The sequence below is a fragment of the Ursus arctos genome, unplaced genomic scaffold (assembly GCF_023065955.2).
Source record: "Ursus arctos isolate Adak ecotype North America unplaced genomic scaffold, UrsArc2.0 scaffold_24, whole genome shotgun sequence".
NCBI lineage: Eukaryota > Metazoa > Chordata > Mammalia > Carnivora > Ursidae > Ursus > Ursus arctos.
In genome coordinates this window covers 4,909,526-4,921,639 of record NW_026622919.1, presented here as the reverse complement: position 1 = coordinate 4,921,639, position 12,114 = coordinate 4,909,526, and the positions used below count along the sequence as shown (strand labels likewise).

At 52.5% G+C, this 12,114-nt stretch overlaps 1 protein-coding gene across 2 annotated transcripts; it reads right to left on the bottom strand.

The window, feature by feature from the left end:
* Positions 1-1,227: 1,227 nt before the first annotated feature.
* Positions 1,228-12,071, bottom strand: JMJD6 (jumonji domain containing 6, arginine demethylase and lysine hydroxylase). Of its 2 annotated transcripts, XM_026484064.4 has the most exons (7): positions 11,635-12,071; positions 10,717-11,105; positions 9,730-10,016; positions 8,511-8,646; positions 7,036-7,174; positions 6,028-6,155; positions 1,228-4,792 (listed from the first exon to the last, which is right to left on the bottom strand). In XM_026484064.4, the coding sequence occupies exons 1-7, from the start codon at positions 11,761-11,763 to the stop codon at positions 4,756-4,758; spliced, it is 1,245 nt and encodes a 414-aa protein (XP_026339849.2). In that variant the 5' UTR covers positions 11,764-12,071; the 3' UTR covers positions 1,228-4,755. The 2 variants fall into 2 exon arrangements, with proteins under 2 accessions (XP_026339849.2, XP_026339850.1); XM_026484065.4 differs by lacking the exon at positions 1,228-4,792 and adding an exon at positions 7,948-8,041 and having other exon boundaries at positions 5,739-7,174.
* Positions 12,072-12,114: the final 43 nt, after the last annotated feature.

Sequence of the window (12,114 nt, the reverse complement as noted above, 5' to 3'; positions counted from 1 at the left end):
GCCCCGCCCCGAGGCGGAGCCCCTGCCCTCGCCCCGCCCCCTCGGGTCCCCGGGGGGTGGCTCGGATGCTAGGGGACCAGGGCCGTGACCCCTGCGGCGGCGCTCCCGAGTCCCGAGGAGGGCCAACCCCGCCCTGCACTGGGCAGGCCTGACGCTTTGCGCTTAGATGTGTTTTGAAAACCAGCTTGAAACGCTCTTTCCTCAGGCGCTCTTAGGTTATTGTCATTTTCAGCATCATTTCCGCCCTGTATAGAAGGTCCAGCACTTTGGAACCGCTGGTTGGGGAATGCTGTGGCCCCGTAAGGCCAGGAAGGCTACCTAAACCGTGGCACTGGGCTGCCTGTAAGACGATGAAAGGCAAACGTTAACTCCACTTACTCTCGGCCACTTCCAGACCTGGCCACAGCATTTTCGGGGAACACTTCCAGTTTCTGGCCAGTGAATGCCCCTTCCTGCCGGAGACCCAGCAGCCTTCAACACAGACCTCACTGTAACGTGGCTGGCCCCCAAAGGCTGCTTTCTGGAATTCAGCTCCAGGTGCCTTGGGGGTAACTCTTCTTCCCTACTGACTTTTCCTCTTGGAGTAATTCTCCAGTGTATGGGAGGGTGGAATGAAGGGAAGTCTACTGTTTTTGTTTCTCCAGATCCTTCCTTCTGTTGTATTTGTTTCAGACAGATAACGGTGTAACCAAAAAACTGTGTCTTTACCACTCCCAATAAACCCAGGGTAAAGTCTGTCAGGCACCAGTTGAAAAAAAGGGTGCCAGTTTTTGTCTAGGGTACATTTATTGCTTTTTGGGAAGAATTAGCCTCTGAGCTGGTACCTGGCGCAAGGCCAGTAGCTAGATGGAGTGCTGTTTACACGGAAGACCTAAGTATGTGCTCAGGCTTCTTCCTGAGCTCTAGTCATGACCAGCAGGCTTCCAGAAGACGGGAAGGTTAGTCCTGCTGCTTCACGTAATAGTAAGGGGTGCCAGCAAAAGGAATTGCAGTGGTGGTTGGTGAAAAATGCCCCGTAACTATAAAATGTGGAGAGGGGCTCCCATCTCAGCTACTGGCTTTTGACCCCCCAGGGGGGCTTTCCGCCAAAGCAGGCCTTCTCTGTTCGCTCCTTCACTGTTTGGAAGTATACATCTAAGAGGGCCCACCGTGCAACTCGGCTACATTCTGCACCCACTATCAGATATGAACCAGGAAACAAGAACAAAACAATGCAAAAACCCCAACTCCAAATCAAGTTGCTTTATTTAAAATGATGAACAAGTTTCATCCAAGTGGAAGTTAAAAATACCCATCGTACGGCGGAGCCACAGGCATCCCGTGGCGGAGCCCACGGCGAGACGAAAGCAGACGTAGCGGGCTGCTGGGTGTCTCTGTGGCAGCTGCAGGAGGCACGAGGACTCTGCCCGGTCCCCGTTCTTCTGCACTGTCCAGTCACCTTGGACACAGGAGGCCGGGCCAGTTCTCACGGGACATTCGGTGGGGGCTCGACGTCTCAAGTTTTTGAACTACCGATGAGACGAAAGTCAAGAGCCACCACCCGAGGGGGCCAGGGCACGAGCTTCACCTAGTTTTGCTCTATGTAATGTAACGTCAGCGGAACATCTTGACAGAAGGCAGGGAGGGAGGGGGGAGTGTGAGGAGAGACCAGACTCCACAGGGAACCGTCGGCAGTACCCAGCACACAATGACAGACAACTTATTTGTGGAAACACTACACACAATTCAGGGAGCCTACAGCTGTGCACGTACACGCCTACGTCCTAGAAAGCACTGTTTTTACAATATTTACGGCAAAACTCCTATTCTGTCCCACACTGTTGTCTAAAGTCCTAAATCACATCCAGGCTGAACCTCTAGTAAGTTCGTAAAGCACTTATACCGGCGACTTTCTTGCCAATCCTTAAATATCTTTAGCTAATTTAGAGAGAAACCAAATGCTAAGAACACAACTATGACGTTAATTATGTTCTTTTATGAAGACCTCATAAACTTGAATTTAGTAAGGCCTGACCTTGCTTTTCTGGTCGTGAAAATGGATGTGCTTGACTCTACCTACCCTGACCAGTGACCCTTGGGAACCGTGCATGGCACTCTCGCTGTCTTTCAGCACCACGAGGGGAGGGACGTGGGCTGGTCACTGCTGCACGTCCAGCACCTAGAACAGTGCCCGGCACTCGAACACAGGCTGATCGCTTGCATGATTCATAAACGGGCATCTGGAAGCCAGAGCCAACTGTGAACAACAGCCCTGTGTTTGGTGGCTCTCCCCTCAAAGGTGTCACCCTGAACACCCCAGCACTACTAATGACCCCAGAGACGCCCGTGTGTGGCACTGGATACTTCTGGCTGACCGTAAAGTCTTTGGTGCTCACTCCCAAAGCCCCAGAGCCCCATGCTGTCTTCCTCCACTCTGCTCCTCCCTGTCAGTAGTTACTGGTCCAAGAACCCTTCTTCTAGGACCCAGCTTGCTGGTTTTCAGTTGGAGAAGAATCCCTAAAAAAGTTTCAGGTCGTGTCCTTGCCCCTACTATTGCTGACACCACTCAGAAGAGCTCAAACCAGGTGGGGTGAAGGGTTAACTTTAGAACAGATGGACCCTGGTCCCCACTTCCTATCTTGTCCCTAGCACCCAGCCATCACAGCACTCCTCTCTCATGGTTTCCCCACCTCATCCCTGCTTTCTTTCCACAACGGTGTGCTTGGCTGGCCCACAGTGACAGTAACAGGGGTGGAGTGGGGGGTGTTGAATCTCTGGCCTGGCTAAAACAAAGACTGTCCCATGGTCACTCATGGGGTGGCAAGAGCCAAACGGCACCGTGCAAGCTGTGTGATCCAGATGCTTTCCGGTGAGGTGACTGCGGGCTCTCAGGTGGGCTGGATCCCTGATTTCTGGATATTGTTTGTCAAACGAGAATCACCTTTGGCCTCTCGGGAAGGCTAATCTCTCCCATTCAAACTTCTACCGTCATCACACAAAAGTGTCCTATCCTGCCCCCTGGTGGCAAACAGCCTTTTGGTTTTTTTTTTTTTTTTTCTTTACACTGACGTTTAGAGAGAAGTTGATATGAATTAGAGAGGAAGGCGTGATAGCCCGGTAGCAATAGTGGGGTAAAGAAAAAAGCATTCTAGAAGATGGCAAGAACATTTTAAAAAGGAGACGGAGGAACCCCATTCAGGTGTGAACACAGACGACACGTAGTTCAGGGTTTGACTTTACTCACACCCAAACACACCCTGGAATGGAAGCAGGGCTGCCTGAGCCCGGGTGGCCTGGTGGGAAAGGGGAGCAGCACCAAGGGACAGGTGACAGGCGCCAACACCGAGGAACGTGGTGGACGTTCTCCATCCAATGCGGCCACGTATTGGGACTGGCATTTGAGAATGCAGAAAATTAAGACAAAGCAGGGGACCAGCCTCCTAGAGGAAAGCCACATGACCAACCCAGTATCAAGAAATGATCATCACTCTGTTAAAAATACAGCCTTTGCACAGAAGAGCCCTGGATTCCCCAGGTCACACCCATGTTTAGGGAGGATCTGGGGAGGCAACACCATACAATCCCAGGCCCTCTGCACACGTGCCTCTGCCCCCCTGGGACACTGCAGCGAGAGCTCCTGCTGCCCTCTGGCGGCTCACGCCCTTCCCTACACCCCGGCCCAGAACACGGCACGCTGCTCAGTGCTTTTCACTGGGCACATCCTTGACAAGCCCACTCTTACTTTTATTTAAATTTAGCTGAATTTAGGGACAGATTAAGGCAAGCAGGTGAACTGAGAGGGCAAGAGATGGAACCTGCTGTCAATCCCCAAGGATTCATACCGGAGTTATTCAGAAGCCTAAACAGGTCCCAAAGACTAGAAGCACCATATATGGATGTATCCCAGACACGTAGCACAAGCCGCCCACCGAGTGTCTGCTGGTCAAACAGACAGGGACCCGAATCGTGAAGTCTCTTACAGAGTCAGAGCGTCTGCCTTACAGATCACGCGCAGGAAAGAACAGGACACATCTGTTAGAAGCTGGCCCTACTCACAACTTGAATTCTGCAATACGAACACATGGAACACCTTTCTCACTCTGCTCCCAGACAAAAACCCTGATATGTCATCCCTCCCCCAAAACACGCCACACGAAAACGCTGCCGGAGCTGAAGAGCCTCTCTGGCGGTGGCGAGAAGGTAACGCGGCCTAAGCCCGCGCTCGCGCCGGTGAGCGGTGCTGCCCGCGTGGGCTGGGTCCCGGCCACGGAGTGCGGCGCTGGACAAACGGTGACACACGGGGAGGTGGCGCGTGCGCGGCACTTTTTACGTGTAACTGGCTCACACACAAATCCGAGTCCACTCACCCCGCGGGGCCTGCTTGTGCGCAGCCGGCTCTCCGACAGCAGAGGTTCCTCACCAACGTCGCGGAGTGTCAGACGCCGCGAGACACTCAAGGGATCCCAGCCCTGCGGCCTCGAGGTCGAGCAGCGTGGCTTAGACGAGACAGCACAGACCTCCTCGCCCAGCAGCTCGCCAGCCTTCCGTGTTGCGCGCTTCACCGAGCTTGCTGAGCTCTGAAACTTCTTGACCATCTATTCTTAGTAAGCAGTAAAAACAGCATTTGACCGAAGACAGAAGCTTGGACCAGAGAAGGAGTATCCAAATTCAAAGAAGACAAAGGAGAAGGTGGGAGCAGAAGACGTGAAAACCGAGTCAGGTGGCCGCCAACAGCGTACACGGGAGCCACCTCAGGGAGAGAGTCTCTTTATCGGCTCAGGGGTGAGCCCGGCCTCCACAAGTGTCCCTAATCCTGCCAAGGAAAGTACAACTGCCTGTAATCAGCATGTAGACGGCACCACTGGCGCGAAGCTGGAAGGAAACGTTAGAGCAGAACCCCAGGACCCCACGTGCAGTTCAGGGCAGGGCTGTCCCTAAGACTTTCTCTGACAAAGTCACACATCACGGGCAGGTGGCAGTCACTAGCAACAGAAACACCTTAGAAAAAAGCCAGAAGAGAAATCTAACGACGGCTGTGAAGAGGACACCTTGGTTGAGAAATGCATATTCTAGTCCCGTAAGTTCACGTGACTAGGACTTCTGGAATTTCAGTCTGACTACAGAGAAAGAGGAAAACACACGGCAAGGCCTGTGGGTCCTAAACTTTCCTAACACATGTTAAGAAAACACCCAGCTGCTCAGAGATACAAAGAACACAACAGCAACGTCACCCGCGGCAGGCCAGCCTTCGGACACAGTCCTCCGACCTTACCTACTGAACCACCTCGAGACCTCCCCGCTTACTGCCGCCGCCAGACGCACTGCAGCCTGCACGTGAGAAGAGGCTCTGGGATCCAAACCTCACTGTAAGCCCATTACGTGCCCACCACGAAGGCTCGCGCTGGCAAAGAGATTACCTTACTGACTCTGATGCCAAGTTTTACCTTATTTCGACCCAATCCGGTAAACACAGACGTGGGAGACGTGAGAAGACCTTACAGAAAACCTGAGTTCTTCACGGCTGCCTCACTTGGTGTGAGCGCTCAAAGCGACAATGCAAGTGGGGGGAAAAGCAGGAGGCCACCCCTCAGGCTCTGGGGAGACACCGGGCACCTTCTCTCGGGCTGACCCCTGACTGCTATAACCACCACTTCCCCATCGAGGGCACACAGCAGTGGAGTCACTGCTTTCCCCAACACCATAGGAACAGCAACAAGGGGAGGTTCTGGTATTCTCAAAGGACAAAAGTTGCAAAGATATAAAATGTATTTAATTTTTATTAAATAATGTTAAGGGTTTCCTTGGCACCATCCACACAGATTCTTGCCTTTACGCATAAAATAAGCCACATTACTTTGCATTGGTAGCAGAGAAAGAAGCTACTGCAGCAAAAGCTAAGTGAACGGGCTCCTATTCCAAGGGTGTCCTCGTTCTCTGGCTTTCTCTGGCCCTCCCCTTGTCTGCAGATCCAAAAGGCTGCCCTCCCCAGGGCCCTGCCCCTCGCCATGGGCACGTCCTCCTACACAGACAACAGCCGTGCGTGGTCACCTGGAGGAGCTGCGCTCTTTGCTCACACAGTCGTCCTGGGAGGTGGTGTCCCCGTTTCCCATCATGCTGCACGTTCTCCGCTTCTTCCTGCGGTGCATCGTCCCATCACCTTCAGACCCAGACTCACACTGGACAGGGGAGGAAGAAAACAGGAACTCAACTAGATGCAACCCATTCTGCCCGTAAATAAACTTCTGACCTCAAGAGACAGGGCAAACGTCACCGGAGTGCTCCCAGAAGCGAGCAGCCATTTGCGACAGCTCCACCAGGAGGTCCGAATCACCATCTCCCTCAGCCGCTTCTGGATCCCAAACACTGCTCCTCCCCTCAACCGCCAGCTGTCCCTCCAGGGCTCTCCAACGGGAACGTTATTTGTCTGACATCGAGACACGCGCTCTAAGACTATTTTACAGTCAGCATTCTGAGACTGCGTTATGCAACTGCACTGAAGCCCACAGACCGCGAGGGGGGAGCAAGGAAGTATAGCACTTAACATTCATACCCCCCCGCCCCCGCAAACACCAATCCACAGAGTATGCAAAGTGCTAGGACAGAAATTTCATCTGGTAAGGGCCCAGGTTCCTCTTCCCCAAAATGATGTGAGCTTCTAACAAGCCACTGAATTCGCTGAGCTTCCAGGCTTACAATTTACATCCGCTGGGACAATTCTCAACGTGGCCTTTGAGGTGATAGTGCTCAAAGTCTGAGTCCCCATACTGCTGTTCATGAGCTGTGGGATCCCCAGCCGTTCACGTAACAAAATCCCCAAACACTCCTTTTACCTCTTGAAGTCATTGTAACGAGTCACACGTGCGTACACGCACACACACGTGCAAAGCTATAACATGGGCAAAATTCACCACCCAGCAGGAAAGGTGATAGTTGTAGTTCTTGGAACAAAGTGGAAAATGTTCACATCTTCCTTCCTCCTGGACAGGAGGAGGGAGAGTCACATCTGGTGTTTCCGGGGTGACTTGCCCCGAGGCCTGGGAGGGAGCAAGGCCTCACCTCTGAGTCCGAGTCGGACGAGCTGGAGCTGGAGGAGCTGGACGAGTCGCTGGAGCTGTCTGAGGCGATCCCTGTGGACTCCTGAAGGTCAACGGAGTCAGCCAGGACTGCCAACTCGGGGTGTTCTTGCTTCAAGATCCTGAGAGACAAGAAACATCGTTCCCAGTGCTGGGACCAGCAGTGATGCCCGTGCACAATAACCTGGACTCAAAGCTGAGGCCTGTCTCTCTCAGAAGCACCTGGGAATGTCAGGTGCCTTGGCTCAGAGTGGGTGCTGGACAGTGGTGAGGACACACGAATCCACAGGCTGGGAACAAAAGCCCTAACATGCTGCTCAGGCTTTTCTGAAAGGCGAACTAGCTCCACGCAAGTCCCTATGACCTTCGCAAAGGAGCCATCCGTGCTGCCGACGTGGGAGGCAAAGTGGCCCCGAGTTAGTCTTTTTTTTTTTTTGCCACCTGGGAGAAAGAGTCTCTCTTCCTTGTGTTTTTTCCCTGAACCTTTCCTAGCTGATTTTTTTAAACCCTTCCTGTCCACAACACAGCACTGAGTGACTGCAGCTGGGCTTGGTTAAGTTCCATTTTTAAGAGTAGCAACAATTAGGCTTGCAAGAAATAAGAAGTATCAAGCAACAGAGAGGGTCCCCCTCACTTGAAGATAAAACTGAACTGGACTTTCAGAGGCAGCAGCCCTCCCCTTGGGGACCTGATCTGGCATCCACTCTAACCAGGGACAAAAGACCAGCTGTATGGTAAGGCCTTTAAGATGACCAAATCACAGCACACAGTGGCCGAAGGGATGGAGTAAGCGGGCCTCAGGTGCCCGAGAGTCCGGGGAGAACAAAGCCACCACCCTTGCTGGCCCTCTCAGCAGGGAGGCTGAGCACTGACCAAGCCAGGATCCCTCTCTTACCCCGAGAGCTGGTCCCTCCAGGTCAGGGTTGGGACACAGTGGCACGGGGTGGCTGGGGGTGGCTTGCACTGCCGCTGCCCGTGCTGTATCTGTTCTGTGGATAAACAGAGGAGCTAAGTCTCCAGGGCAGTCACCTCACTCACAAGAACTGAAGGTAATAAGTTCAAAGGGGAATAAGGCTTCTCAGTAAGAAAAAGAACGAACAAAAATAAAACCCAAACAAAATGGCTTCCTTTGCTAGTGCTAGCTTTGGGGGAAAAAAAAACCAAAACAGAAAATAAAACAAAACAAAAAAAGCAGAAAATGAGAATCAATCCCAATTATGACCGTGTTTTGACTGACTGATCAAACATGCAGAGTCTTACCCTGTCACCTGGAGGCTGGCACGCATCCTGAGAACTAGCCCTGACCTTGGACCCACTCTCCTCTGCCCGTGAGGTTTTGCAGCCCCCGCTCTCCCAGGCCTAAGATCAGCACACGTTACTGTGGCAGCGGACTCTTGCCATTTCACCTCTGGGGTAGGAAGTGGAACAAGGCAAAAGTAAGAAAAAAATGTCTCTCACCTATACCATTTCCTCGATAACTTTGGTCTCCCTCTTACCGTCTTGTGCCATACAACAGGGAAGTTGGTGCTGCTGGCAAAATTCTGGGTGATGGCAATGGTGGTGTCAAGATTAAGGACAACATGCCACCAGCCTCCTGAAATCCAACATATAAACAGTTAAACAGGGTTTGGTTCTGTGCACAATCACAAATAACATAAGCTTCAGGAATAGAGGATTCCTATCTACCTATCTACAGGTGAGACAGGTAGAGACTCAATGTGACCCAGACTGGTCAATGCTTCTCCTGATTCAGGAATTGCAACCTAACTGTGGAAAGTTCTACTGGAGCACAGCCATGCCTGTTCATTTCCGGATTATCCACTGCTGCTTTCCTGCTCCACAGGCAGAGGTGAGCAGTTGGAACAGACCCTGTCTGGCCCACAGTACTGAAAATATTTACTCTCTGCCTTTTACAGAAAAAGTGTTTTGACCCCTGTTAACCCAAAACTGTGATCAAAACTGTAAAGGCAGCAAGTTCTTCAGCTCCTAGGAGGAGAACACCTATCTTCAATATTAAATACCCTCACTCTCAATACTTAGCCTATCAAAGCAAAGTGTAGTTTTCAGGTATGGGACGTCCTGCCTCTTGGCCCCAAGTTCCTATTTCCTGGCTCAACCCGGCCAATGCTGCACTGTATTAAAAACCCAATTTACTGGGGCGCCTGGGTGGCTCAGCCGGTTAAGCATCTGCCTTCTGCTCAGGTCATGATCCCGGGTCCTGGGGTCGAGCCCCGCATGGGACTCCCTGCTCAGTGGGGAGCCTGCTTCTCCCTGTTCACCTCTCCCTACTGTGCGCACTCTCTATCTGTCAAATAAGTAAATAAAATCTTTTAAAAAATAAAACAAATAAAATAAAAACCCAATTTACAGAAATATACACAAATCATGGTACATGCACAAAGAGACACCAGATAACCACTAGGCATAAAGATGAGTAGGATCTTTACATACAGGAAGTTTATCAATAGGCACTATGTGTTTAGGTTACAAGAAATGTGGACAGCGGCGCCCTAAGCACTTGACCACATAGCCGCACATCTCTGTCCAAGGTGGGAAGCAGTCTGTTCATTTAGTCAGCATGCAGACAGGTTTCTTTGACTCCTTCTATATACACTTGTGCTCCGAAATGACACATAACTGAAATCAAAGAATGTACTTTCTCTTAGTTCATCTATACCTGGTACAAAGACAGTCTCTCCTGGTTTTTGTAAGATTTCCAGGGGTTTGAATTCAGGTGGCCAGGTGGGAAGCTGGGTCCGGGGATGAATGATACTAAACCAGGTAATAGCTTCATCTTGCTGGTTCCCTCCTTCTTCACGGGTCACCTTGATGAGTTCCCTGGGTGTGCTGGTAGGAAACAGGCACCAGCGCTTGTGGCCCTGAACTAAGGCATTCCAGGCACTGGTTCCCAGAGGGTCGATGTGAATTCCAGTTCCAGAGCGCGGTGGCCCCATCACAAACCACCTAAAGCAGGGAAACGTCCAAGATATGAAAGGTAATTTAACTGTACACACACACTACCAAATAGTGAGCTTTTAGTCTTACACATTATACTTTTTTTTTTTTTAAAGATTTATTTATTCGACAGAGATAGAGACAGCCAGCGAGAGAGGGAACACAAGCAGGGGGAGTGGGAGAGGAAGAAGCAGGCTCACAGCAGAAGAACCTGATGTGGGGCTCGATCCCATAATGCCGGGATCACGCCCTGAGCCGAAGGCAGACGCTTAACCACTGTGCCACCCAGGCGCCCCTACACATTATACTCTTTATTTCAGAAACTACATAAATCCTACACAGAACACTAGACAGAACATTAAATGAATCACGCCTGAAATGCTCCACAACAGAAGGAAGAAAAAAAAAAATCACTGATGTGGCTTACTACTGGGCTTTAACTGTTAAAGATTCCTTTAAAAATCAGTGGCTTAACTTTGGTTGCATGTTTGAGTCACCTTAGAAATCCTGATGCCCAGGTGGCAACCCAGATCAGTGAAACCAGTCTGTGGCTATAGGACCTGGGCAGGCAGCAGTAACCCCCTAAGTAAGTTCCATGTGCAGCCAAGGAGAACCACTCACTGTTATGGAAAAAGATTAGCCAACGGAGCTCAGGTGACACATACTGTCCTACATTAGACTGTAAGGGCTTCACTGCCAGGTACTTTACCTGTAAGGGGGCCTGCGTTTCTCCCCGGCATACTGGAAGAGATCATCAGTGAAAAACTTGGGCACCTTGTAGTCTTCCAGAAGTTTCCTTCTTTTGGGGTGTTCACCATAGCTGCTGTCAAAGATGTAAAGGGGGCTGTCGTCCCGAGTGCTTTCCATGTACTCGATATAGTATTTCATCTTCATCTTTACGGAGTAGCCGTCATTATCCTCACCACACTTGAACTTCTGGTTCCGGTACTTCCTTTTTAGGCGCTCCAGGGTCCATTTCTCCTGCGCAGACCAACCCTCTTGGGCATTCAGCAGAACCACGGGCTTGTACGGTCTTTCATATCGCTCCACAAATTCTTCCACCGACAGCTGTAATGCGTCTGCCCTTTCCACGTTATCCTAAAGGAATCAGAAAAGACCTATCCAGTTATTTAAAAAAAAAAAAAAGTACAGCGGCAGCAAAGGGCGTCCCCCAGGACCAATTAGCAACGACATACCTACGGAGCCAGATTCTCGTTCTGGTTTATCTTGGCCGGGGGTGGGGGGGGAGGGAGAAGGGGGACAAGGACCTGCGTGTGGACTGACACGTCGCAACCGGCGCCGCCCCACCAAGGGAAGAGGGCTTCGCATCTCCCACTCGTGGGCCTCCACAGTCAAGTCCCCGGGGGCCCCATCGCCCAAAGGGGTTAAGGTGCAGCAGTCCTTCTTGTGGAGATCGACAAAGGCGTCAGCCTCCAGCCTCCAGGTGGCCGGGCAGGCGGCGGCTGCGGCGCGGGAGGAAGGAGGCCCGCCCTGGAACCCGGGCCCCTATGACCCGGACCCCCGCGGGGTGCGAGTGAGTCCATCGGAACTCGGGGGTGCCGCGCTGGGCGCCGGGGGAGGTGCGGAGCCTCCCGGAGGTACCCGTGCCCGGCCCCGGCCCACTCACCGCCACGGCCGCCGGGTTCAGCGAGAAGCTCTCGTAGTAGTTGTGACGGGTCCAGTCCAGCGAGTCTTTGAGCTCCGGCCGCGCACTCCGCTTGGCCTCGCGGATCCGCTTCTTGCTCTTGTGGTTCATCCTCCGGGGGTCACCAGCTGCTCCCGCGACCACTTCGGCGCTCCTCGCTTCCCGCTTCCAAAGCACCCCCTCCCCAGCCCGGACAGCGGCTGCGGCGGCGGCGGCGGCGGCACCCAAACGCCCTTAGCTCTGGCCCGGCGCCTTTAAAGTCGCCTTCCAGAAAATTCACTCTCCAACCACCTCCCGGGCCTCGGGTTGGGCACGCGGCTGCAGTCTTCCCCGCCCCCCGGCCTCTCGCGGTGAGCCATTGGCTTGGCCACCTCCGGGATCCGCCCTCACACTCGCCGGCTCTCCGCCATGTTGGGAAGGTCTCGCTGATCGAGGAGCCGCCTCACTGCGGCCCCGCCTATC